Raw genomic sequence first — 23,641 nt, 5'->3', positions numbered from 1 at the left:
CTAGTCAGTAGCTTCTGATGAATTTGCTTCTGACCAGTAGCCTCCAGGGGTCATAAAACATTCACAGAGAGGAACACAGAGAGGGTAATGGGGTCTGTGTGTGGGCAGATGGGGTGGAGTGGGTGAAGGAAAAGCTTTTCTTCTGGCCACTTTGCTTGTTCCTCAAGTACCACCCTACCATGGGATGGGGATTTGACTGAATTTCTCAAGTCAAGAACGAGTACAGTTTATGTAGCTAAGCCTTTATAAACATCCACTTTCCTTCAGGCCTACCCAGGAAGGGTTTATTGTATCTATTTTACAGATGTGGGTCTTCGGGCTCAGAGAAGAGAAGCCATTGTTTGCCCATGAATGTCTGCAAGTAAATAGCAGAGCTGGGGCTCCATCATCAATCTCTAAGAACGGCCCAGAGATTCTTAAGGCCCCTAGGTAATCATTCTGGCAATCTGCTGCCTTTGCACATGCTCTTCCCTCTGCTGAGAATGGCCTACCCTCGATCCATCTGGTGAACTCCTATTCAGCCTTCCAAACTCTGCTTAGCATGACCTCCCCCTTCCCAGATGCTCTCTGTACTCACTCTCCTTCCCCTGTGGTACAAGTTCTGCTCCTGTACAGATTCTTAACCCTCTATGCTTGACTTGGTACTGTTGCTGCTCATTTCCCCTCTTGCTCCCCCTCCAGCTTGGGGCCTCCATGAGGCTAACAACAGGGTCACATGTCTCTGTCCCTGGGAAAGTGGCCAGCACGGGGCTGGCCCAGAGAAGGACAAGGTGGCTGTTTGGTAAGTGTGACCCATGGGCTGAGTGAGGCAAACCCACAACTGAGAAAAGACATAGACAGTAGACTGGATGTGCTAAGAAACAAGGAGCTGTGGAGAGACTCTGAGCAGGGAAGTAGCAAAACCCAAACGGTACTTAAGGAAAGCCTGGACATATCAGCAGGACAGACTAGAGTGGAAGGAACATTTGAGACAGGTAGATTAGCTGCTCACTCATTCGTGCATTCCCTCCCTCCTTCAATCATTCACCCACGTGCCTCAGCTGCAGAACTAGTCCTCGAGGTGCTCACAGGCTGAGGGAAGGCAGACAGAAGACAAGTGGCAACCTACAAAACACCAAATGGTAAAGGAGAGAAAGATTTCCACTTGGGAGAACCAGGGAAACTTCCCGGAGGAGGAAGGACCCATGGTGCTTTTTGGTATGCTGAGGTGGCGGGCGGGGGGATTCCCAGGCAGAGGAGACAAGCTGAGCAAAGGTGTGGATGTGAGTTGCTGGTATGAGGGGCGAGGTTGAGTGTGTAAACTGGTGCCCCGAAGAAGGACCGTGATGGCCAGGCTTGGCCCTTACTCCCTCCATGACAATTTCAGACAGATGAGCAGGAGAGTGGCAGGGTGCAGGACTGGAGGACGAAAGACCAGTGGAGATGTAGGCCCTGCAGACAGCAGGGGAGGGAAAGAGGATGAGGTGGTGTAGACAGCGGAGTCAGCAGGACTTAGTGGGCTCTGTCCAGGGGTGAGGAGAAAGGTGGCCCCAAGCTTTACAGGCTGAGCATAGAGAGACCATAGGAATTGAAGCTTTGGGCAGGGGGGTGCCCAGAATGCACCTGCATTCTGTTTCAGGGCTCCATACTCAACCAAGGTGCCCCTCAGCCAGAACTGGACACATTGCCAGAGAACTCCAGGGGTCATCTGGTCAGCTCAGCCTCCTGGTTTCCAACAGATAGTAAGCCTACCATGACTCCCTCCATCAGGAAAGGGACCCTCAAGATTTTGATCAGACCTTTGGACTGGGTGTCCTTCCCTTCACTGTGTCTCAAGCAAGACACTGGTCTAGAGGAAATAAGGTGAAGTCAGATGATAACAATACCACTACCAGTGCAGTGGCACATGCCTACACTCCCAGCTACTACGGAGGCTAAGGTGGAAGGATCACTTGAGCCCAGGAGTTCGAGACCAGCATTTATTTATTTACTAACAAAATAAATAAATAAACCAACAATACCACCAACCAGCAAATGAGAACTTCCATGCTAAACACTTCATGAGCTTATCTGGAAATTGCACCTCTCATGATAGCAATGAGATTGGTGTGAGAATTCCATTTACTCATAAGAAAACAGCCTCGGCCGGGCTCGGTGGCTTATGTCTGTAATCCCAGCACTTTGGGAGGCCGAGGTGGGTGGATCACGAGGTCAGGAGTTCAAGACCAGCCTGGCCAAAATGGTGAACCCGTCTCTACTAAAAATACAAAAAATTAGCCGGGCGTGATAGCAGGCGCCTGTAATCCCAGCTACTCAGGAGGCTGAGGCAGAGAACTGCTTGAACCCGGGAGGCGGAGGTTGCAGTGAGCCGAGATCGTGCCACTGCACTCCAGCCTGGGCGACAGAGCGAGACTCCGTCTGAAAAAAAAAAAAAAACAAAACCGAAAAAAAAAAACCGAAAACAGCCTCATTGGCCAGGAATTCGCCCAGGATCGCGGCGGGGCCAGTATACAGTTGAGCTGGTTTAAACCCAAGGTCTATCATGTCCTTAACGTCAGTCAGTTAGCCTGCCTTTCATATTTTACACACTTATAGGTCACCATAGACTCACCTGAACTGTGAGAAGTAGAGGAAGGCGTCCCAGAGGAGGTGATTTTAAAGCCCAGGTTTGAGACGGGTATGCATTTCTAGGCAGAGCCCGGCCGGTGCAAAAGCAAGGCTTGGCTCACAAACGGGAACGTGGGGGGTGGAGACAGGGAAGGGAAAAGTCAATCACTGGGCAAGACCTCCTGGAGTCTCTCTAACAAATAAATACTACTTTGCACGCAGTAGACGCTGTTCTAAACACTTTACAAATATTAACTCACTTGGTCTTTCTATAACCCCACGAGGTGGTACTGTTACTATCCCTAGTGCACCGAAGTCACCCAGCGGCCGAGGGAGAACTCCAGTCCAGCTTTACACCCGCTACTCCGCGCATCCCAGCTTGCCTTACAGCCGGGTACCGGCTCCACCATTTTGCTAGAGAAGGCCGCGGAGGCTCAGAGAGGTGCGCACACTTGCCCTGAGTCACACAGCGAACGCGCTCCGCGGTCCCAACGCACAGAGAGGGCCGATCGGCAGCCTGAACGAGGCAGTGGTTGGGGGGCCCCGGCCCCGGCCCCTCCTCTAACCCCCTCCCCGCGGAGCACCACCCAGGACAGGCTGGGCCCCAAGCCCCGCCCCGAGGTCCTGCCCACACACCCCTGACACACCGGCGTCGCCAGCCAATGGCCGGGGTCCTATAAACGCTACGGTCCGCGCGCTCTCCCGCAAGAGGCAAGAGGTAGCACCAGCGAGCGTGCCGGTAGCTAGTCGCGGGTCCCCGAGTGAGCGCGCCAGGGAGCTGGAGACCAAGCGACGGGAGTCGGAGTCAGAGTCGCAGTCGGAGTCCCCAGACCAGAGCACAAGCCTGGGCCGGAGAGCGCCGCTCGCACGCCCGCCGCCACCCGCGTACCCGGCGCAGCCAGAGCCACCAGCACAGCGCTGCCATGGAGCCCAGCAGCAAGGTGAGTCGCGCGCCCGCGGGCCCTCCCGCCGGGAACAAAGGCGCGGACTCCTGCCCGCCTTCCGCCGGCCAGGGCCTCCCCCGCCGCCCCGCCGCTCTGTGCGCCTGGAGCGGGCCGCGCGCCTCTCCGAGCCTGGCTGGGTGCGGGTCCCGAGCGCAGTGCCCCGCCGGGCCGCGCGCCGCAGTGGGAATGGGCTCCGGATCTAGCGGGCCGGAGGGCGCCGCGTGCGTAGTTGGCGCCGGCACCGAGCACGCGGCTTCTTTCCGGGGGCGCCGCGCGGTCCACGCGGCCCTGCTGGTGCTGGGGACACAGGGCCCGGGCGCGGCACGTCGCACACGACCTCGGCGGCGGTAGCCCGGCGTCGGCCCCTCCCGGTGCGGGGGAGGGGGCCCGAGCGCGGCGCCCATTGGCTGAGCGGGCCGAGCCCCCGGCCCAGCCCCGGCCCCGGCGCGCGGAGGAGGCAGGACCCGCCCCCGCTCTCCGCCGGCTCCCCTAACCCGGGCGCCCCAGTAGGTGGGCGGCCTGGTGCGAGATGTCCCGCCCGCCTACCCTACTCCTCCCGCCCGTCCCCCGCGGTGCCGAGGCCGAGGGGAGGGCACTTCTCTCCAGGCCCGGGCTCTAACGCGGGGGTTGAGATGAACCTCCGGTCTTGGAGGCTCTCCTTTCTGAGGAGTGTAGGCCCCAAAGCTTTGGCCCAGTCTCGCGGAGATGTGTTCCGCGGAGGCAGGTTTACCCTCGGGACCGGGCGGGGAGCGCAGCCGGAGGGACGGGGGATCCGGGAACCGGGAAAGAGCCCCAGGCTGAAGTCGAGCGGGAGGCGCGCACACCACAGGGTTGGAGAATGAGGGATGGGGACTCTGGGGACCAACAACTGCCTAGATGGGATTTCTTTTTTCATGTGTAGACGGGCTTGTCCTGCAGGGCATCTTTCTAACTTCCGCAGAGCGATTTCTTTCCAACAAGTGTTTGTGGAACCCCTCCTGTGTATAGGGCGTTGTTTCTTTCCACCCTCCCTTCCTCCCCAGTCTACAATCTTTTCAAGTGCCCTTTTTCTTTTGAAACGCTCCCTCTTTATTATACTTGGATTTTTCCATCTCAGCTGGGAGGGCATCTGGATGGCCCTTGTTTTCTTAGCTGGGACGCGGGGGTAGCACTGAATTCTGAACTGCCCTTCCTACTGGCTGTGGAGGTGTCCCGGTGGGACTGAGAGGGGTGATGCTGGGCCGTACCTTCGGCGGGAAAAGGCCTTCCGCCCCACACCTGTTGAATCCATGAGTCCAGACGACTTGCTTCACCCTTCCCGCGCCCTCGCTTAAGGTGAGACCACGAGGAAGTTCCCGGGGAAGGCTCCCAGAATCCTAGGTGAGCCATAAGGGTGGGATATAACTAAACGAAAGTTCAGCGAGAAGCTCTTTTAGCTAGTGGCAAGGAAGTCCAAATATCTCAGGGCTCTTGCAGGCAACTTCTGGGCCTCAGTTTTTCCATCTGAAAGATAGAGATCACTTTTGTCACTTCCTCTAGGGAAGGAACTATCTATTCAGCATGCTATGCCAGACATGGGCATTTATTTGTTGAGTGAATGAGTGAATATTCTACGTGGAGACAGGAAAGTGGAGGAGAAAATCAACAGGTTCTTAGCCAAACTACTTTTCAGCGTCACGGACCATATAGCCCTGCTGGTTACTCACCAGCCTGGAACTCAGAGAAGGGAAATAAGTTTGCGAAAGTCACACAGCTAGTAAGTGGTTGAACTGGATTTGAACCCAGGCCCATCAGATTTAATTTCATTTCTGTCTCCACTGTCTCTCTTCACCACAGCATTTCTTGAATTTTAGGCAAAAGGGAGAGAGTTTGCTTACCTTCAAAGGTGGCTCCTTATGCCAGCTGCTTCTAAATAGTGTAGCAGATGGGTGCTCTTCATGGAGTGCTCTCCAAATTTTCCACTGTCTACCTCGTCAGTAATTAATGTTGGAACACCTCTTTCACAGTGGTATATATGTATTTTTAAATTCATGCACGTGCACTTTGATACTAACAGATTATATGCTTTCACAAAACAGAAATTTCAAAAGACAAATAGATACAAGACGGCAGTTGTGGTCATTTCCCCTCCAAATCTTGTGTAGATCATTCCATATACATTCTGGAATAAAGCCCTTCGCTTTGGAGACTGCTGAGTTGACCTGCAAGCACAACCTTTTTGTGCACGATGTTAAACTGAGGCCTGGAGAGGTCGTATCGCTTGCCTTTCACACAAGATCTGAAAATCAGGTGTGCCTGGCTCCAAAGCCTTAGTTCTGCTATGTTCCTCTTTGTCTCCTAGGAAATGGGAACTGACTTAACTAACTTCCCTGTGTTCCATTGTGCTCCTCTGTAACTCATAGTAATGAGCTTAACCAAATAGGAAGTAGGGGACAGATGGAATCACCTCGCCTCCAAGCCAGGGGTTTGCCCACAATCCCTCCTGGGCAGCACCAGCACGCAAGGGTGAGCCCTGCCCCAGATGTCTCACCCTACCCTTCATGAAGAACTTGTAACTAGCCTTGCCTATGCCCATCACTCATCACTTTTCTGGCCAGTCTCTACCTTCCAGAAAAGGAAAAATCAGAAATCCGCAGCATCCTCAGCCCCTCTGTGGTGCAGAGAGCATAGTTTTTTGTTTTTTGTCCTTTTTGAGACGAGGTCTCACTCTGTCACCCTGGCAGGAGTGCAATGACACGATCTCGGCTTACTGTAACCTCTACCTCCCAGGCTCAAGTGATTCTGTCACCTCAACCTCTTGAGTAGCTGGAACCACAGACGCACATCACCATGCCCAGCAAAATTTTTGTACTTTTGGTAGAGATGGGGTTTCGCCATGTTGCCCAGGCTGGTTTCGAACTCCTGAGCTCAGGTGATCTGCCCGCCTCGGCCTCCCAAAGTGCTGGGATTACAGGCATGAGCTACTGCACCCGGCTGAGCATAGGTGTTTGCGGATGTGGTTTTGACTCCCAGCTTGCCTCAATTGCCCAGTTTTCATCATTACAGTGTCTAGGAATTCAGAAAAGAATGTATGTCTCTGTCCCCATAGATGCTCCATAAATATTTCTTGCTTCCTTGGACTCCCGTGATGCATTGCACTTACCTGGGCCGTGGGTGACCTGTACCTGGGCCTTGGCCTTTATCTAAAAGCTGGCATTCTGGCAGTATGAGCTTTTGGGGAGTCAGGATGCTGGCCCGTGGGTATTAAGTCAGGTAAATCATTAAAGCTCCCACTAACCCATTCTTCCTAATAGGGGCTTGTCAGGAAGTGAGTAGGGATGGCACATGAGTGAGAGTGCCAGGCCAGGGAGGGTCCGCTCATGTGAGTGCCCTGCGCTGCTTTGGGCTTCTTTGCTTTGCCTTTTTGCCTTAGGCTGCCTGCCTGCCTTTCTGAATTTGGGTCACCCTTGGGATAGTTTGAAAGGGACATTCATGTCCAGTAACTCCTAGGGTCTTCACAACTGCCCTGTGATACAAGTTACAATGACCTCATGGTCCAATAAAAAATGACTTTGCAAAGATCACACACTGAGCCTCCCACCCCAAGACATGCTGCCAGCCTTTCCAGGATGACATTAGAGGGTGGAAGGAACCCAGAGCAGGAGGGGCCTTCCAGCCATGGCCCAGCCCTCCATTTGACAAATGGGGAAACTGAGTCCAGAGAAGGGAAGAGATTTGTCTGAGATAAGGCTATCACAAAAGATTTCAGGCATTCTACGGAACTGTGTTTTTTTTTTTGTTTTTTTGTTTTGTTTTGTTTGTTTTTTGTTTTTTTGTTTTTTGAGACTGAGTTTCGCTCTTGTTGGCTGGAGTGCAATGGCACGATCTCGGCTCACCACAATCTTCGCCTGCCAGGTTCTAGTGATTCTCCTGCCTCAGCCTCCCGAGTGGCTGGGATTACAGGCATGTGCCACCATGCCCGGCTAATTTTTTTGTAATTTTTTTGGTAGAGATGGAGTTTCTCCATGTTGGTCAAACTGGTCTCGAACCAGATCTCAGGTGATCCACCCACCTCGGCCTCCCAAAGTGCTAGGATTATAGGTATGAGCCACCGCGCCTGGTCTAGCTGTGTTTTTCTTAAAAGATGCTTTCTTGTGCACACGCCTGTCTGTGCCATCCTCCACCCACCCCCAAATGAGCAGGAATCCCCAGACACAGGACTTGCCCATGTTCTTTCTGCATGCCATAGGAGCCTGAAAGTTGGATTAGACGTAACTTGACAACTGAAACTCTACTGTAAATGGAAACAAAACACTAGGTGTTACCACTAAACTCTGACCTTGAAGAAGTGGCTTTCCTTGGAGCCTTGGTTTCCTTCTCAATAAACAGAGACTTGGCTACCCCCGGTGGATGTGGTGAGACTGGCCCCATGCCCTAAATTAGGGCAGTGGCTATTTGAAGTGGAAAGACCCTTTGTATGGCCAGTCTGGGTGTACGAATGATGTAAACAGCCCCAAGATGATCCTTGTCTAGTACCGAGCCATCCAGGGATTCGACCCTATTTGCCCCGGAGCTGGACCAGCCTCAAATCCCCTGTAATCAGCTTGTGACTTCAAGGAGCTCAGCTTTGCCCAGTGCCTCCTGGTCACGGGGTGTCGGCCCAGAGCTCTGCTCCAGTACCAAGGGTACAGGCATCCAGCTCCCCGCTTCCCTAAGACTGGCAGAGCTGGGGAGGCCTGGAACAAAGAGGAAAGTGTGCAGTGTTGGCTTGGGGCCTGAAACCTCACCCCTTCCCCCACCTCACTCCTGGGCATAGAGGTGATAAAGCCGCTCACTCAGTCTGGTAACCGACATCCCCATGATGGCGGAGGCTGGGAGGCCTCCTGACCGGATTCATGGACTCAGAGAGGCTGTGTCCAGGCCTGCAGGCCCAGCCCTGGCCACCCAAACAAGCCCCCAATTGTTACCTCCCTTCACAGGAGGGGTGGACTGGAGCCTGAGACTCTGTCTTCCAGCCACCAGGCCTGGCAGTAGCTGATGCATAAACATTAGGGTTTTGCAGCAACTGAGCAGGGCTCCCAGGCCTTCAACCTGGGCAGAAAGAAGCATCATCTCCTCTCTTTGTGACCACACTGACTTGCCTCCCTGGGGCCTGCGCACCCTGGAATGGGAGAGAGCTCTTGCCAGGCCTCAGCTGATGGAGCTTTTGGCTACTGAGGCCTTTGCTGGACAGGAAGTCTGCCTGTATCTCCCCCTGCCCTGGCATTTGGGAGTGGGGAGGAAAGGGCTCCATCAGAAACAGCTCTACCATTTGACCTTAGGCCAGCCACACTTCTTGATGGAGCTTGTGTCCTCAGCTGTACTGGGGATGAGACCTAGCTGTCTGGGTCAGCGGCACTGAGGCTCCAGGGGAGCATGTGGGCTGTGCAGCAGGCTTGGAGAGTGCTGAGCAGCACAGATAGGGTTTCATAGCACAGTGGGAGCGCAGACAGGCCAGCTAGCCATAAGCGCCGCTGCTGGAGGAAGAGGTGGACTCTCTCGGGCTGGGGGACCCAGTTCGAGGAAAGAAACAAGCAACTGCCCTGGGCTCCTTGAGCACCCAGCTATGGCAGTTCTTCTTGAGGACTTCTTTCCCCTAGCTGGGTGCCTTCTTCGGCTCCCTGCTGCATGTTATAACTTGGGTGTGGCCCTCACAGCTGTGCAGAAGCTATCCCCAGAGGATTCTGGCCCCAGGTAAACAGAGTCGGCTCTGGGCTCGCCTTGCCTCCATCCCACAGCCCTGCGTGCTGTCTGTGGCACAGCCTAGAGTAGCACTGCACTGTGGCCCTGGCCCTCATGCGGCTGGAGCTGATCATGAAGTCCAGTGTCCCAGCAGTCATGGCTGGCATCATCACCATCTACAAGCTGGTGGTGGAAGTCCTTATCTCCAACTCACTCATTGACTGCATCAGCCTCTACGGGAATCTCCTCCAGCCAAGCGCTAGCCTGAGTGTGGGCCTGAGTGGCCTGGCAGCCAGCTGTGCCATCCGCACTGTGGGGGATGCAGTGCTGCCCAGAAGCCCGGGCTATCTGTGGGCCTGATCCTGACCTCATCTTCACTGTATGGTCTCATTGCCCTCATTCTCTCCACAAAGTAACCTTTGAGCCCACCAGCCACAGAATACAATATAAAGATCACCCCTCCTCGTTCCAGAATGAACAGCCTGACACACATGTCCCTTCAGTAGTTGGTCTTGTGAATGCAGTGTCCTAGTGCAAATGCCCATCATCTGTTGACCCCATCCTTGCCCCTGCCTGCTCCATGCTGTGGACATCTGGGCCCCCTCGTCACCCATCCTGGCCCCCCTGACCAGTGAGGATGCCCCCACCCATCTAGGGTGCTCCGTGTCTAAGGATGAATTCCAGTGTCATTTTCCTCTCCACTGTAGGTTTATTTATGGAAGATTGGACCTGTTCATACATCTGTGGGGCAGCCCTCCATCTCCCAGCTATATAAAGTCTCTAACCACAGTGTTGCATTGTGGAGTTACCATGTCGTCTGACACTTCCTTGGATGAACTACGCTCGCTCCCAGGCCTAGACAGTCCAGGGCCTAGCGGGCAGTGTGTGGTGTCTGCCAAGTCCTGGCATCCAAGCTGTGTCCAATAAAGTGCTTGGATGTGACTGGAAAAAAAGTTGGATTAAAAAAAATTTCAGAAGTTATAGAGCCAACTACAGAGAAGCATAATAAATGAAAGAATGTCTTCTAGTTTTGACAGTTTGGTGTTTACCCTAAAGACTTCTATTTGTGCATGTGTAGATACATGCCTATAAATATAATATTTGTGTAGTTGGATCCCACTTTCTACATAGTTCTTTGCAACCCATTCTGTTCACCAACCCAACCCTTAGGGGTAAATACTGGCAGTGTTTCTCTCTGCACATACAACCAAGTGCTACTATACAAGTTCACCAACTCCCTGTTCCTTACACAATATGTACAACCTATTGCTTTTTTTTCCCCCTGAACAATCTACCCTGGTACTCTTCATAACACAGATGTGTTATGTGAAACACAGATGTGTTTCATTCTTTCCAATTGCATAGTATTTCATTCTAGGCATGTCCCACCATGATTAAGAAATAGCACCCCCGTCACTTTCTTCATACCACTCACCACCTGATGTATTACATGTATTTATTTTCTGCCCCAGCCTTCAACTAAACTATCAAGTTCCATAGGCAGGGATTTAGTATAGTTTTATCACTGAATTTCCATTGACTAGAAGAGTGTTAGGAGCATGTATTCGGGCATAATCTTTCCTTGGCACTATCATTTATTCATAGAAAATCCTCTCTTATGGAGAACTAACTGAAGCTTAGAGGAAAATACCTTTTTTTTTTTTTTTTTTGAGACGGCGTTTCACTCTTGTTGCCCAAGCTGGAGTGCAATGGCGCCATCTTGGTTCACTGCAGCCTCCGCCTCCTGGGTTCAAGTGATTCTCCTACCTCAGCCTCCTGAGTAGCTGGGACTACAGGCGCGCACCCCCCATGCCCCGCTAATTTTTCGTGTTTTTAGTAGAGACAGGGTTTCACCATGTTGGTCAGGCTGGTCTTGAACTCCTGACCTCAGGTGATCCGCCCTCCTCGGCCTCCCAAAGTGCTGGGATTACAGGCGTGAGCCACTGTGCCCAGCCAGGAAAGGACGTTTTTAAGGTCACACAAGTGGAGGAGCTGGGAGTTAAACGTGTCTGCTGAGAGTGACAGTGAACTTTGCATGTGCCCAGTCTTACCAAATTAGTGTTCTCTTACTTGAATTGTTGCCCATCTAACCACCAAATGTGTATCTTCTCAGGGATGTCAGTTTCCCCAGGGTCCAGATCCTGACCCCACGCCCGCACACGGCCAAGAAGCCAATCGTTTCCTTTTTTTTTTTTTTTTTTTTGAGACGGAGTCTCGCTGTGTCGCCCAGGCTGGAGTGCAGTGGCCGGATCTCTGCTTACATTCCATTATAGGATGCATACCTTTTCGGTTATTTAGGGAGGATGTGGTTTTGCCTGGAAGGCTTTGAGAATGCTGGGCAGCTCAGGGGACTTGGGGCTTAAATCAGAGGCCGATCAACTTTTTTCTAAAGGGCCACATATAGCGTAAATATTGTCAGCTTTGTGGGACATGGCAGTTCTCAGCCTGCCGCTCAGCTTTGCTGTTGCAGTACAAAAGCAGCCGTAGACAAATGAGTGTGGCTGTGGTTCCAATAAAATTTTATTCATGGTCACTGAAATGTGAATTTAATATAATTCTTACATATCACAAAATATTAGTCGTTGTCTTTTTTTTCTCTCCAGCCACTTAAAAATGTAAAACTCATTCTTAGCTGCCAAAGTTTGCCAACTTTGGCTTACAGCAAATGCAGCAAAGTGGCCCAAAGTTTTCTGAGCTTGTGCCCGTGCTGTCTCGGCTCAGAGTGGGCAAGGCTCAGAGAGCTGCTGTTATGGAATTTGACCTACATAGAAAGCACCAGGTAGAAACCTTGTTTCCTTCAGAGACCAGTACCCGGAAACAAGGGGAGGACCTGAGCAGGCAAGGCGCAGAATTTGGCATCAGAGACCCCCAGTTGGAAGCTTCTCTGAAGCCTAGAGCGCCCTAGTTCTGCGCTTTTCCCTCCCTCTCATTTCTCATCCGTGAAAAGGGAGCAATCTCTCCCCAAAAGCTTGTTCATGGTGGTTAAATCAGAATGTATGAGCAGCCCCTGGCAGGGTGCCTCAGCTCGCTGGTGCTGCTGATAAATGCACCAGCTCTCTCCTCTCAGTTGTACTTTCAAGACTGGCGAGTGCCTTCTGCCTCGAGGGCCACCAGGGGTGTGGGGAGGTTCAGTCATGCAAGGGTCTTGACATCACTGGAAGGCTTAAAGGAAGTGGCTTCAGGAGCACTTAATGCTTGAGGTCACCCTAAGGTCAGGCTTCGGGCTGTTAGTCCATCACTCTTCTTTTTTAAAAGACTTGGCAGGATGGAACTGGTCAGAGGGTAAAATGCCAGGCTAGGTAACCAAACAACTCTAGTCCCAACCCTGGCTTTTGTTTGTATGCTAGGCTGGGCACCTGCCCTCTGACCTCAGGCGCCTCCTGTCATGTGCCAGTGTTACAGCAGTCTGCAATTTCTTGAGCTTCGTTCTTTCTTACTGCAGCCTGGGCTGTCTTTTTTTCTTTTTTTTGAGAGTGTCTTGCTCTGTCGCCCAGACTGGAATGCAGTGGTGCGATATCTGCTCACTACAACCTCTGCCTTCCAGGTTAAAGTGATTATATTCTCGTGCCTCAGCCTCCCAAGTAGCTGGGATTATAGGCATGTGCCACCACGCCCCACTAATTTTTGTACTTTTTTTTTTGAGACGGAGTCTTGCTCTGCCACCCAGGCTGGAGTGCAGTGACACGATCTCAGCTCACTGCAAGCTCCGCCTCCTGGGTTCACACCATTCTCCTGCCTCAGCCTCCTGAATAGCTGGGACTACAGGTGTGTGCCACCACGCCGGGCTAATTTTTTTTTTTTTTTTTTTTTTTGTATTTTTAGTAGAAACGGGGTTTCACCGTGTTAGCCAGGATGGTCTCCATCTCCTGACCTCGTGATCTGCATGCCTTGGCCTCCCAAAGTGCTGGAACTGCAGGCGTGAGCCACTGTGCCGGCCCGTTTTTGTATTTTTAGTAGAGATAGGGTTTTTGCTGTGTTGGCCAGACTGGTCTCGAACTCCTGGCCTTAACCAATCCGCCTGCCTCGGCCTACCAGAGTGCTGGGATTACAGGTGTGAGCCACCGCGTCCAGCCTTGAGGTTCTTTCTTTTAATGCCCCAAAATTTGTTTAAATGAGTAAGAAACACAACAAAACAAGTTAAAGGGAGCTGTCATGGATTACATAACCCCTCCCGCCCACCTTTGTGCTGTGTACTAAGCAGTTGGAAAGCCCTGCGTCCCCTGCTTCCCTGCACCTCGGGAACCCACGTGGGATGCTGTAGGAAGAGGACAAGATGGAGCAACGTCTGGATTCTGTTGCCCCTGGGACCCTCCTCTTGCCAGGAATACCCTGCCTCTGAGCTGCAGTAGCCATGTGCCCTCCCTCTGCCAATATAGATTGAGAACCTGCCGCAGGCCAGCCTGGGGGCTGGAGCGCTATGCCGACACACTGACATGGGTCAAAAGACCACGGTTTGGCCGGGCGCGGTGGCTCACACCTGTAATCCCAGCACTTTGGGAGGCCGAGGCGGGCAGATCACGAGGTCAGGAGATCGAGACCATCCTGGCTAACGTGGTGAAACCTCGTCTGTACTAAAAATACAAAAAATTAGCCGGGCGCGGTAGCGGGCGCCTGTAGTCCCAGCTACTCAGGAGGCTAAGGCAGGAGAATGGCATGAACCTGGGAGGCGGAGCTTGCAGTGAGCTGAGATCACACCATTGCACCCCAGCCTGGGTGACAGAGTGAGACTCCATCTCAAAAAAAAAAAAAAAAAAAAGGCCACAGTTTTTGCAAGTTATACAGTGTGGCCAGGGCCATCTGGCATCTGAGTGTTGGGGGAGAGGTCCTGAATCTTAACATCCCATCCACGGCTTCCTGGGAGAGGGAGGTCTCTTGTGGGTCGTGAGACCCCCAGCAGTGGGATAGGGAGGGTGAGGGGTGGGGACATGAGAAATCCTTCTCCGTGCTGGACCCTGAGCCCAGGCGCTGGCCAAGCTGAGAGGTCATGACTCTGTTAGGAGAGTCAGGATTTGAACTCGGTCTGCCTGACTTCAGAGGTCTTTCCTCAACAGCCCTGTGGGTTTGGAGTGGAGGGTTTTGGGGGATGCTGTTTTCACCTCTCAGAGCTCTGATAGTCCAGCACTCTCCAGGGGTTTGATAATGGCTAAGGATGAACACTGGTCTGGCACAACAGATACACACAGAGCCAGCTTTGCCTAAAAGCTAAATTGAAAAGTGGCAGGTTTTCTTTGTTTTGCAATTTGTATGTGCTGTTCCCTCCTCTGGCCACTCTGGCTGCAGACACGGTATGACCCAGGTTCCATTCTTTTTTTTTCTCACTCTGTTGCCGAGGCTAGAGTAAGGTGGCATGACTCACTGCCACTTCTGCCTCCCAGGCTCAGGTGATCCTCCTACCTCAGCCTCCTGAGTGGCTGGATCCAGATGTGTGCCACCATATCCGGCTATTTTGTTGCTGTTGTTGTAATTTTAGTGGAGACCTGGTTTCACCATGTTGCCCAGGCTCGTCGTCTTGAACTCCTGAGCTCAAGTGATCCGCCCATGTTGGCCTCCCAAAGTGCTGGGATTACAGGCGTGAGTCACTGCGTCCTGCCCCTGGTTCTATTCTTAAGGAGTTCCCAAACTGAGTGACAGATGAGTAATAAGCTAGAGACTGTAGAGGACATAGCAAGAGCAAAGGCCTGGAAGAGAATGGAATGTTCTAGAAAGTAGTTTTATCCCCAGGGAGTGATGATGGGCTGCTGGGGATCCCAGATTCTGGGCTGTAGATTGCTCCCCACCGGTAAAAAAGGCTCCCACAAGAAAATCACAAGCTCTCTGGGGCTAGTACCCTTCTCTAAGTCATCACCAACTGTTCATCAGCTTGACAGACACCAGAATAAATACACGTTGAGTGAATGGACTTCGTTACCATGTTCCAGTTCCAGCCACTGGCTGGTGGGGGCAGATGGTGCTGAGGTTGCCCGGTCAAGGGTAGCTTGCTCTTCTTCCTTGCTCCAGCAAATACTTGTGGAGGGAATTCTGCCAGGCTTCGTAATGGATACTGATAGAAAACTTAACAGCAACGCCTTAAGGAAGGAACTTTCATCTCCATTTTCTAGGTGAGGAAACCAAGGCCCAAAGCAGGGCTACCTTGTATCCCACTCCAAGGTGAAAGGAGGCAGCTTGCTGCATTTAAACGTGGGTCAGCTTCCAAGCCCAGCAGTGATCAAGCCGGCTATGGTGGGCGCAGCAGGAGGGGAGCATGAATCTGAGATTGGTTGCAGTGTCATCGTGTGCCTACTGAGGAGCAGGGGCCATGTCCCTCCCCCTACACCTAGCACTGAGCCACACTGAGCACCCTGTTTCTTAATCTGACCGATCGGTCCCCATTTCTTCCCCCTGCACATACTGTTCTGTCCACCTGGAATGTAGCCTTGCCACTGCTTTCCCACTTGGCAGACTCTCTGTGTGTCCTTCACGGCCCAGCTCCAGTGTCACCTCCTGGGAGCTCATCTTTTTTTGTACCCGGGCAAAACTGGAAATCTTTCCCTCCAGGGTTCTCACAGTGCCTCATACCAGCCTCCTGTTGAAGCCAAGACCACACTAGCCACTCATCTTCATCTGCCTCCCCACTGCCCCCACCCCACTGGACTGGAAACCCCTTCCTTGGTGTCAGGACTGGGTCCAGTTTCATCCGGGGCCCCAGCCTCACTTAGCATGAGACCTGGAGCATAGGTCACTGGTATTTTAGTGAGTCCTAGTGCCGCAGCAGCCTGGGTGGATGTGGATGTGATCCAGGGTGTGGGTAGGCAGGTTTTCTAAAGTGGAGCTTGACCTCGACCTGCCGATGACAAGGTCCAGCAGAGGGGTATGTCCTTGGACCCCAGCAGCCCCCATTGCCAGAGGCTAAAAATCGAGCAGCTGCTCAGTGGGGCCCCAGGGATGACTTCAGAGGCTCCAGACCCCTGGAACATCAGATGCAGACCCCAGTAAAACAGGGCCTGTGATAATAGCACTTGCCTCACACGGCCAGTGTCATTCACTCATGCTCTGCCAACATGTTTTTATTTAAATTTTTTTGTTTTTATTTAAACAAAAAATGTTTTTATTTAAATTATGTTTTATTTAAATTGCTTTGTTCTAAGTAATATGAAATCATAGGGCTTGTAAAAATTATTTTGAATAGGTGATTCCATTCACACCATTCAGAATTCAAAAAAGTGCCAAAGGCTATAAAATGAAATCTCCCTTTCACTCTGTCCCCAGTCACCCAGGCCCCCCGGGTTAGAATGTCACCTTTCTTGTACATTCTTTTTTTTTTTTTTTAGACAGAGTCTGCTCTGTCGCCCAGGCTGGAGTGCAGTGCAGTGGCGCCATCTTAGCTCACTTCATCTCCCAGACAAAGTGATTCGTGTCCCTCAGCCTCCCAAGTAATTGGGACTACAGGCACGCACCGCCATGCCCGGCTAATTTTTGTATTTTTAGTAGGGACAGGGTTTTGCCATGTTGGCCAGGCTGGTCTCGAACTCCTGGCCTCAAGCTGGGATTACAGGTGTGAACCACCGCGCCCATCCTCTTGTGCATTCTTTTAAATAGATGTGTATATTCTCCTTCTACCCCCAGCCAATTTTTTTTTAAAACACAAAAGGGAGCATACAATATACACACTGCTCTGTTTTTGGTTTTGCTTTTGTTTTTTGGGACAGAGTCTCACTCTGTCACCCAAGCTGAAGTGCCATGGGGTGATCACAGCTCACTGCGGCCTCGAACCCCCAGGTTATGTATTCCATTATATAACTATGCCACGCCACGTTTTCTGAAATCATAGATTGATGTCGCTGCATTGCTTGTTTTTAATCTATTCTAATGTGTTCCAGAAAAATACAGTATATACTTTGCATCCCATAAGCCAAATGCAGGTAATTCCGCAGGCAGAAAGCCCAGCACGTGGTGGGCCTAGCAGTCGCTGTTTAGTGAACCCTCCTGGTGATGCTTAGTGCCTTGCCACAGCCTCTGATTTAATCCCAGTGTCCACCCTATGAGTTAGACTTGACCTGGTGTGTCAATGGGATCCCCCAGAAGTTTGTCAGCTGCTCACCACCCACTCAGAACAACAGCTCTGGGCCTGAAGGCTCCCCAGAGGCTTGAGAGAGGGAGACTCGGGGCAGTGCCAGGACATACTGGGGGAGGGGCTGTCTTTCCAGTTGGGCAATGCAGGGAACTTAGAGAGAATGGAGTATGAGGGAAGCCCCAGCATGTGGAATAAATGTCCAGAGGCAGGCTAAGGGGTCAGACTAATGGGAAGGAAGGACACAACGCACACACAGAGGGGGCTCTGAGCTGTACGCTCCTCCTGGGCCAAATCTCCTTCCTCTTTCGCAGCCTCTGATGTGAGAGCCTTGGCTTTTGCAATCGTTGCCCTGACTGACAGCTTCCAGAGAATGAAAAGACCATACTGGGAATATGCCTGGTAACAGCTACGCCCAGGGCTATCTGTGATGATCTTGAAGTAAAGGGTGCTTCTGGGTTCTGTGGAAACCGAGGCCCAGAAACCCACAGGCAGGCCGTGGCCAGCTCCACTCACTTCCAGTGCCCAGTCTGGTGTGGTGTGCGTAGTGAATGCCAGTCATTTCTTTGGTGTGCCTCCCGCAGCCCTGTTCTCCCACAATCAGTTAAAGGCCTGCCTAATGTCACATTTCCTGACTTCCTCATTTTTATAGCTGAAAAGAGTACTTTTCTCCAGCAAGGCGGACATCCCACTGGCCTCTCAGTCACCTGTGGCTAAGCAGGGCTCTTCACCTGCTGGCCTCTGCCCTTCCTGCTGCCTCATGTCCTCGGCTTCCAGTGGATAGAAGCAAACTGCCCTTTTTCTCTCCTAGCCCTTTGCCCACTGGAAACACCTTGGCCCAACACTCTTACTCACCTTGTGCACTTTTCCAAAGTGCATTCCTGCCTAGCATGTCATCTATGTCCAAATAACCTTGGAAGCCTTATGGTTTGGGGATTGTTGCCGTCAGGAGCACTGGGTAGGGAGTCCGGAGCCCTGAGCTGTCTGCCACAGACTCCTGAGTGATCTGGAACTTGCCTCACCCTCTCAGGGCTCAGTTTCCTGCCCTGTGAACAGCAGGAAGGTCAGGGCAAGGTGGGATCACATCTCCAATGTGACAAACGAAGCTGTGGCCATTTTGCTGACCATCCAATGGAAGACAGGGGAGAAGTGGAGGACAGGGGAGAAGTGGTGCAAGGGGGACTTAGCTGGAATTCACAGAGCAAACAGGCCGATGGGCTGGAATCAGAAGCCAGCGCCTTCAGCTCCAAATCCAGGTGGTTTCTCCTATATCTGTGCTACTCCTACCAAGTAATTTGGGCCCCCTCATATAGGAGGGTTGGTTCCTGGGCCTCCCAGTTAGAGAGTCTAGAACCACCAAACCCCAGGCATGGCTTCACCAGGGAAATGAGACCCCCACGAATCCGAAGCCTCTGCCTCTCTGAGACCTGGCTACAGAGAGAGAAGACCATACTTCCCCTCTCTCCCCAGGAAATGGTCGGCCAGCCCAGTGTCTCGAAGTCAGCTAGGCTGGTTTGGGCACCTGAGGTCGGGAATAGGCCAAGTTTCCTGGGAGAAAGACTGGTGTGGTGCCAGGAGTCAGGCAAGATACCTGAACACAGGAACCTGCCAGTCCAGGCCCTGCCCTGTAGTAACCTGGGCCCAGACACGCCTATAACAGTGTGGTTTGTTTCTCTGCAGAAGTTGACGGGTCGCCTCATGCTGGCCGTGGGAGGAGCAGTGCTTGGCTCCCTGCAGTTTGGCTACAACACTGGAGTCATCAATGCCCCCCAGAAGGTGAGTACTATGCCATCGTTGGCTTATGGACACGAGCCTGCTCTGTTGCACATCACACATGCCCACGGTCTCATGCCACCACCTGAATTAGAGTCATTTACATCAACGCACTGTCTGCCTCTCCAGCCAATTTTCTGGCCCTGACAATGTCAGAGACTCGTCTCTTGCTTTGGAATCTTAGGGCGGCAGAATTCTAGAATCTCAGGTCCCACAGAATCCTGGGGTCTTTTATAGGGCCTCTTGACCAACCCTCCACCCAACTCAGTCGTATAATAATATGTTTGATGATATAATAAACTCAGAACAAAGCTCAATACAATAATGCTGCATTTCCATGGCATTCTGGGGCTGCAGAGGGTTTTCATGGGCTTGTCTCACTTGATGCTCACTGCAGCACTGTAGGCAACAGGCACCACTCCCAGCCTGCAGGTGTGGGAAATGGCCAGGGAGAGGAAACCTGCCCAGTATCACCCAGCTAGTCAGAGACAGCTGGTATCCAACACCTGCCTGCCAGGTGGTCCTTGAGCCTGCACTCATACCCATCCACAGGCAGTGCACTTCCTTTTAAGGCATCCAATTGTAGGTTGAAACTGCGTCCTCTCCCTGAAGGCCCTGTGCCAGTCAAAGCAGAAATGGCGTCTTGCCCTAGGGAGCCGCAGGGGGTGAAGGTCTGTGCTGGCTTCCTCCTCCCTACCGTGCATCCTAGATCTGTCCTCACTTGTTTACTTGAATGTCAGGATGGGAAGGGACCTAGATCATCTCCTCCAGCCCAGCCTACTTGCATTAAGGAGGAGAGAAGAAGAAAAAGGGGTAGGGGGTAGGGACAGGAAAGGAAACTAACTGAGCCCTTCCTCTGTACCAGGCATTTTGCTTGTGTTTATGAGATTGGGTGGTGATTTCCATTTTATAGACCCAGAAACTGAGGTCCAGGCAGATGAAATGACCGACAGGCCCAAGGTCACAAAGCTACTGAATGTTGGAGTCAGAAGCCAAGCTCTTTATTTCCATGGCTGCAGGCGGTCTTCCTAACCAGCCGCCTTGCCAGTTTAAAAATCTGTACCTTCTCAGAGAGGACCAAATGAGTGGGCAGTCCTCACATCAGGACCACATTTCTTGTCTAGACGGATGCGGCTAGAAAGTGAGTGTGGTGACTCCCAAAGATCAGGGGCCTGTTTGGGGGAACCAGGTAGTGTCTGGAGTTAGCTGGGCTTTTTTCCAAATAGGCACTATGGGCTATGGGCCATGCCCGATGCCAAGGAGCAAGTCACCAGGAAGGCTTGGCCTGCTGAGTCATGCTCAGCTGCCGCGGAGGTGACAGGACTTTTCCAAGTTTGCCGGGCATGGCGACCGTGGGCCCATGTTTGGACCAGCCCCAAGCCCTGCATTTGCTAAGTGCTCTTGACAGCTCTTGCCGAAGTGTGTGCTTCAGAACTGGCTCCCTTTGGGAATCCTTACAAATGGAAAGTCTGTAAGACAGGCTGGGAGGAAACAGAGGGAGGCTGAGCTCTCCACTTCGCTGCACACTAGGGTTTCCAGGACACCCCCAGATTCTGATTTAATTGGTCTGGGATGCTGTTTGGGCATTCAATTAAAAGCTTCCCCACCAATTCAACTGTGCAGCCCAGGTTGACAGTACTGGACTGAGTGATGTCTTGACTGTGATCTCATAGTGAGTTAATGACAGAACTAGGACTCTAAGGTCAGGACAGAGAAGGTGTTTTCCAGAAACAGAACAGGGTTGGGGTGAGCAGGGGGCCTGCAAAGTAAAATGCCCAGAAGAGAGAAAGCCTGGCATGAGTAAAGCATGAGTAGTTTAGTGTGTCACTAGAGTGAACAGGAGGAGGGGGAAGGTTGGGGAGGTCAACAAGGTAGGCAAGAGCCAGACCACAAAGGGCCCTGTAAGTATGGCATGGCATAGTCAGAAGGGGCGGTGGGGGTGGGGAGGGGCAGCTAGGGAGCATGGACTTCAGGATGAAAACAATAGGAACCCACTGCCCAAGGCAGACGTGATCAGACTTGCATTGTAGGGAAATGACTCAGGCGTCTGGTATGGAGGGGTAGACCTAAGAATGTGAGACTAGAGACGGGAAACCATGGAAGTTGCCGTTGCACTAGTGACATAAAAGCAAACCCTCAGAGGAAGAATGGACAGGATTTGGTCATCAATTCCGTGCGAGGGCAACAGAGAAGGGTTTAAAAGTGGTTTCTAGGTATCTGGTGATGTGTGGTTTGAAGAAGGAGCAGGTGTGCCAGGAGCTGAGAGGTGGCCATGGGATGTGCAGGAATGGAGACGTGGGTGACACAGCTGGAGATGTGCAGGAGGCACCTGCATGTATGGGTCTGTTTCTTAGACCCAGGCTGGAGAAAAGTTGAGAGTTAGTCACTGGTATCCACACAGCGGAGGAAGATCTTCTAGGGAGACTGTGGAACAAAAAGAGAAATGAAGAGTAAGGCAGGCGTGGTAGCTCACACTGTAATCCCAGCACTTTGGGAGGCTGAGGTGGGTGGATCACTTGAGCCCAGGAGTTCAAGACCAGCCTGAGCAACACATCAAAACCTCATCTCAATTTTATAATTAAATCAATAAAAATTAAAAGTAAAAAGATCAAGTCCCCAGAGAACAACCCATTGCTAGAAAAGGACCCTAAGTAGAAGAACAAGAGCTGGTATCTCTAAAACCAGGAGAGGATACCCTCCCAACACAGAGGGAGAATGTAAGCTGTCGAAGGGCCAGGGTATTTGTCTGGTTTGTCCACGGCCGTGTCCTCAGTGCCTAGAACGGTGCCTGTCATAGTAATAGACACTGGTGGATAGTGAGTGGATGAACGGAGCAGAGGAATGCCATCAGGTGCCCCAGAGGTTGAACTGGGCAAGCCTCTCCACATTGCTGAATGCAGAAGAGGCGATGGTGGCCTTGTGGCCATTTGGGCTGACTGGGTGACACAGCACGGGTAGAAGCCTCACTACGATTGGGTGAAGAGTGAGAGGCAGATGAGAAAGGGTGGAGACAGCCCTTCCAAAAGAGTTGGTGGGAAATGGAGAAAAGAGTTGAGGCGGTTTAGAATTATGGTATGGCTAGGAATTTATGTATGTATGTATGTATGCATGTATGTATGTATTTTAATGAAGGTCATTTTAAAACATGTTGGAAGGAATCAGCAGAGGAGAGTGTGAAGATAAGGAAGTGAGGGCAGAGGTCTTGCAGGAGGGAGGTGGTGTCGGAGCAGAAGGGAGGGGCTGCCTTTGGCCAGGAGGGACTGAGATACCGGTTTTTTTTTGAGATGGAGTCTTGCTTTGTTGCCCAGACTGGAGTGCAGTGGCATGATCTTGGCTCACTGTAACCTCCGCTTCCTGGATTCAAGTGATTCTCCTGCCTCAGCCTCCTGAGTAGCTGGGCTACTGGTACAGGTGCGTACCACCATGCTCAGCTAATTTTTGTGTTTTTAGTAGAGATGGGGTTTCACCAGGTTGGTGAGGCTGTCTCAAACTCCTGACCTCAGGTGATCCACCTGCCTTGGCCTCCCAAAGTGCTGAGATTACAGGTGTGAGCCACCATGCCCAGCCAGGGACTGAGAGACTTCCAAAGATGTAGACAAATCTGAGATGGACTTCTGTGATCCCTGAGGCCTCCCGTCTAATCAGAAATAAGCGAGAGGTTATAACTGTCATGGAATATGGGCAGAACCTCTGACCAGGGCATCACAGGGCTGGTCAGCAGCTCAGAGGGCCCAGGTGAGGCTGTAAACTGCATTCATAGGACCATGTATGGGCACCTGACCAAAGGTCACTTCGGGAACCAGCCCCAGCAGACCAAAACTGGAGATGTGAGTGGCCAGAACCGAGAACGCTGAAATCTAGCGGTGTTTCCTGGGCAAGCACCCAGGCACTCGGTCTGTTGACTTTTGCGCTTTACAAACACTTCTCACAAGGCTGGCTGCAGTTTTTGCAACCTGGAGACAGATTAAAAGTGACACACGTAACATGTGAAGAGAGGATAGAAGGACCCAAGAGGAAGAAATGAAAGTGAGGCTCAGAGCCCACATGTAGTAACAGGGCAGAGCGACTCCTGTGCCCGGGTAGGGCTGAAGGCCTGCCCTAGGGCGGCACAGATTCCATCCGGTCAACCCTTTCATTCAGCCAGGACTTCCTGAGCATCCACGCTGTGCCAGATGCTGTCCTAGACAGTGAGGAGGGAGAAGTATAGCTGTGAACACAGCAGGCATATGCTGGCCCTCAGGGAGCTGCCTGAGACACAGTCCGAGCCAGGCCCTGTCTCCACAGCAGTGGGAGAGACCCCTTGGAGAAAGCCAGAGTGTCACTAACAGAGGGCTTCAAGGTGCTGTGAGAGCAAATGGGGGGCAAGTAATGCTGGGGCTGGGGAGACAGGGGAGATTAAAAAAAGGGGCTTCACGGAGGACTTGGCAGGCATGCTTGACCTTGAAGTGTGAGTTGACCCCATAGGGCAGGAAGGGCAGGAAGGGCAGGTGTCTGGGCAGTGGGAGTGGCTTCTGCAGAGGTGCAGGGATGTGAAATGTTCTGCTGATGAGGAATCGCTAACTGCCTGCACTGGGCACACCAACTTCCCTTGTCTGTTTAGAAGAACCTCTCT

At 52.1% G+C, this 23,641-nt stretch overlaps 1 protein-coding gene across 1 annotated transcript in view; it reads left to right on the top strand.

Moving 5' to 3' along the window:
• Window positions 1-2,589: 2,589 nt before the first annotated feature.
• Window positions 2,590-23,641, top strand: part of SLC2A1 (solute carrier family 2 member 1) — a 33,573-nt gene continuing 12,521 nt past the window's right edge. Inside the window, exons 1-2 of the mRNA XM_025394504.1 lie at window positions 2,590-3,527; window positions 18,937-19,032. Of these exons, the coding sequence (XP_025250289.1) occupies window positions 3,510-3,527; window positions 18,937-19,032 (114 nt within the window). The 5' untranslated portion in view covers window positions 2,590-3,509. The remainder of the gene's footprint in view (window positions 3,528-18,936; window positions 19,033-23,641) is intronic.

This window comes from Theropithecus gelada, chromosome 1 (assembly GCF_003255815.1).
Source record: "Theropithecus gelada isolate Dixy chromosome 1, Tgel_1.0, whole genome shotgun sequence".
NCBI lineage: Eukaryota > Metazoa > Chordata > Mammalia > Primates > Cercopithecidae > Theropithecus > Theropithecus gelada.
Note: the sequence above shows the minus strand (reverse complement) of the source record. Positions and strands in the feature narration are given on the sequence as shown.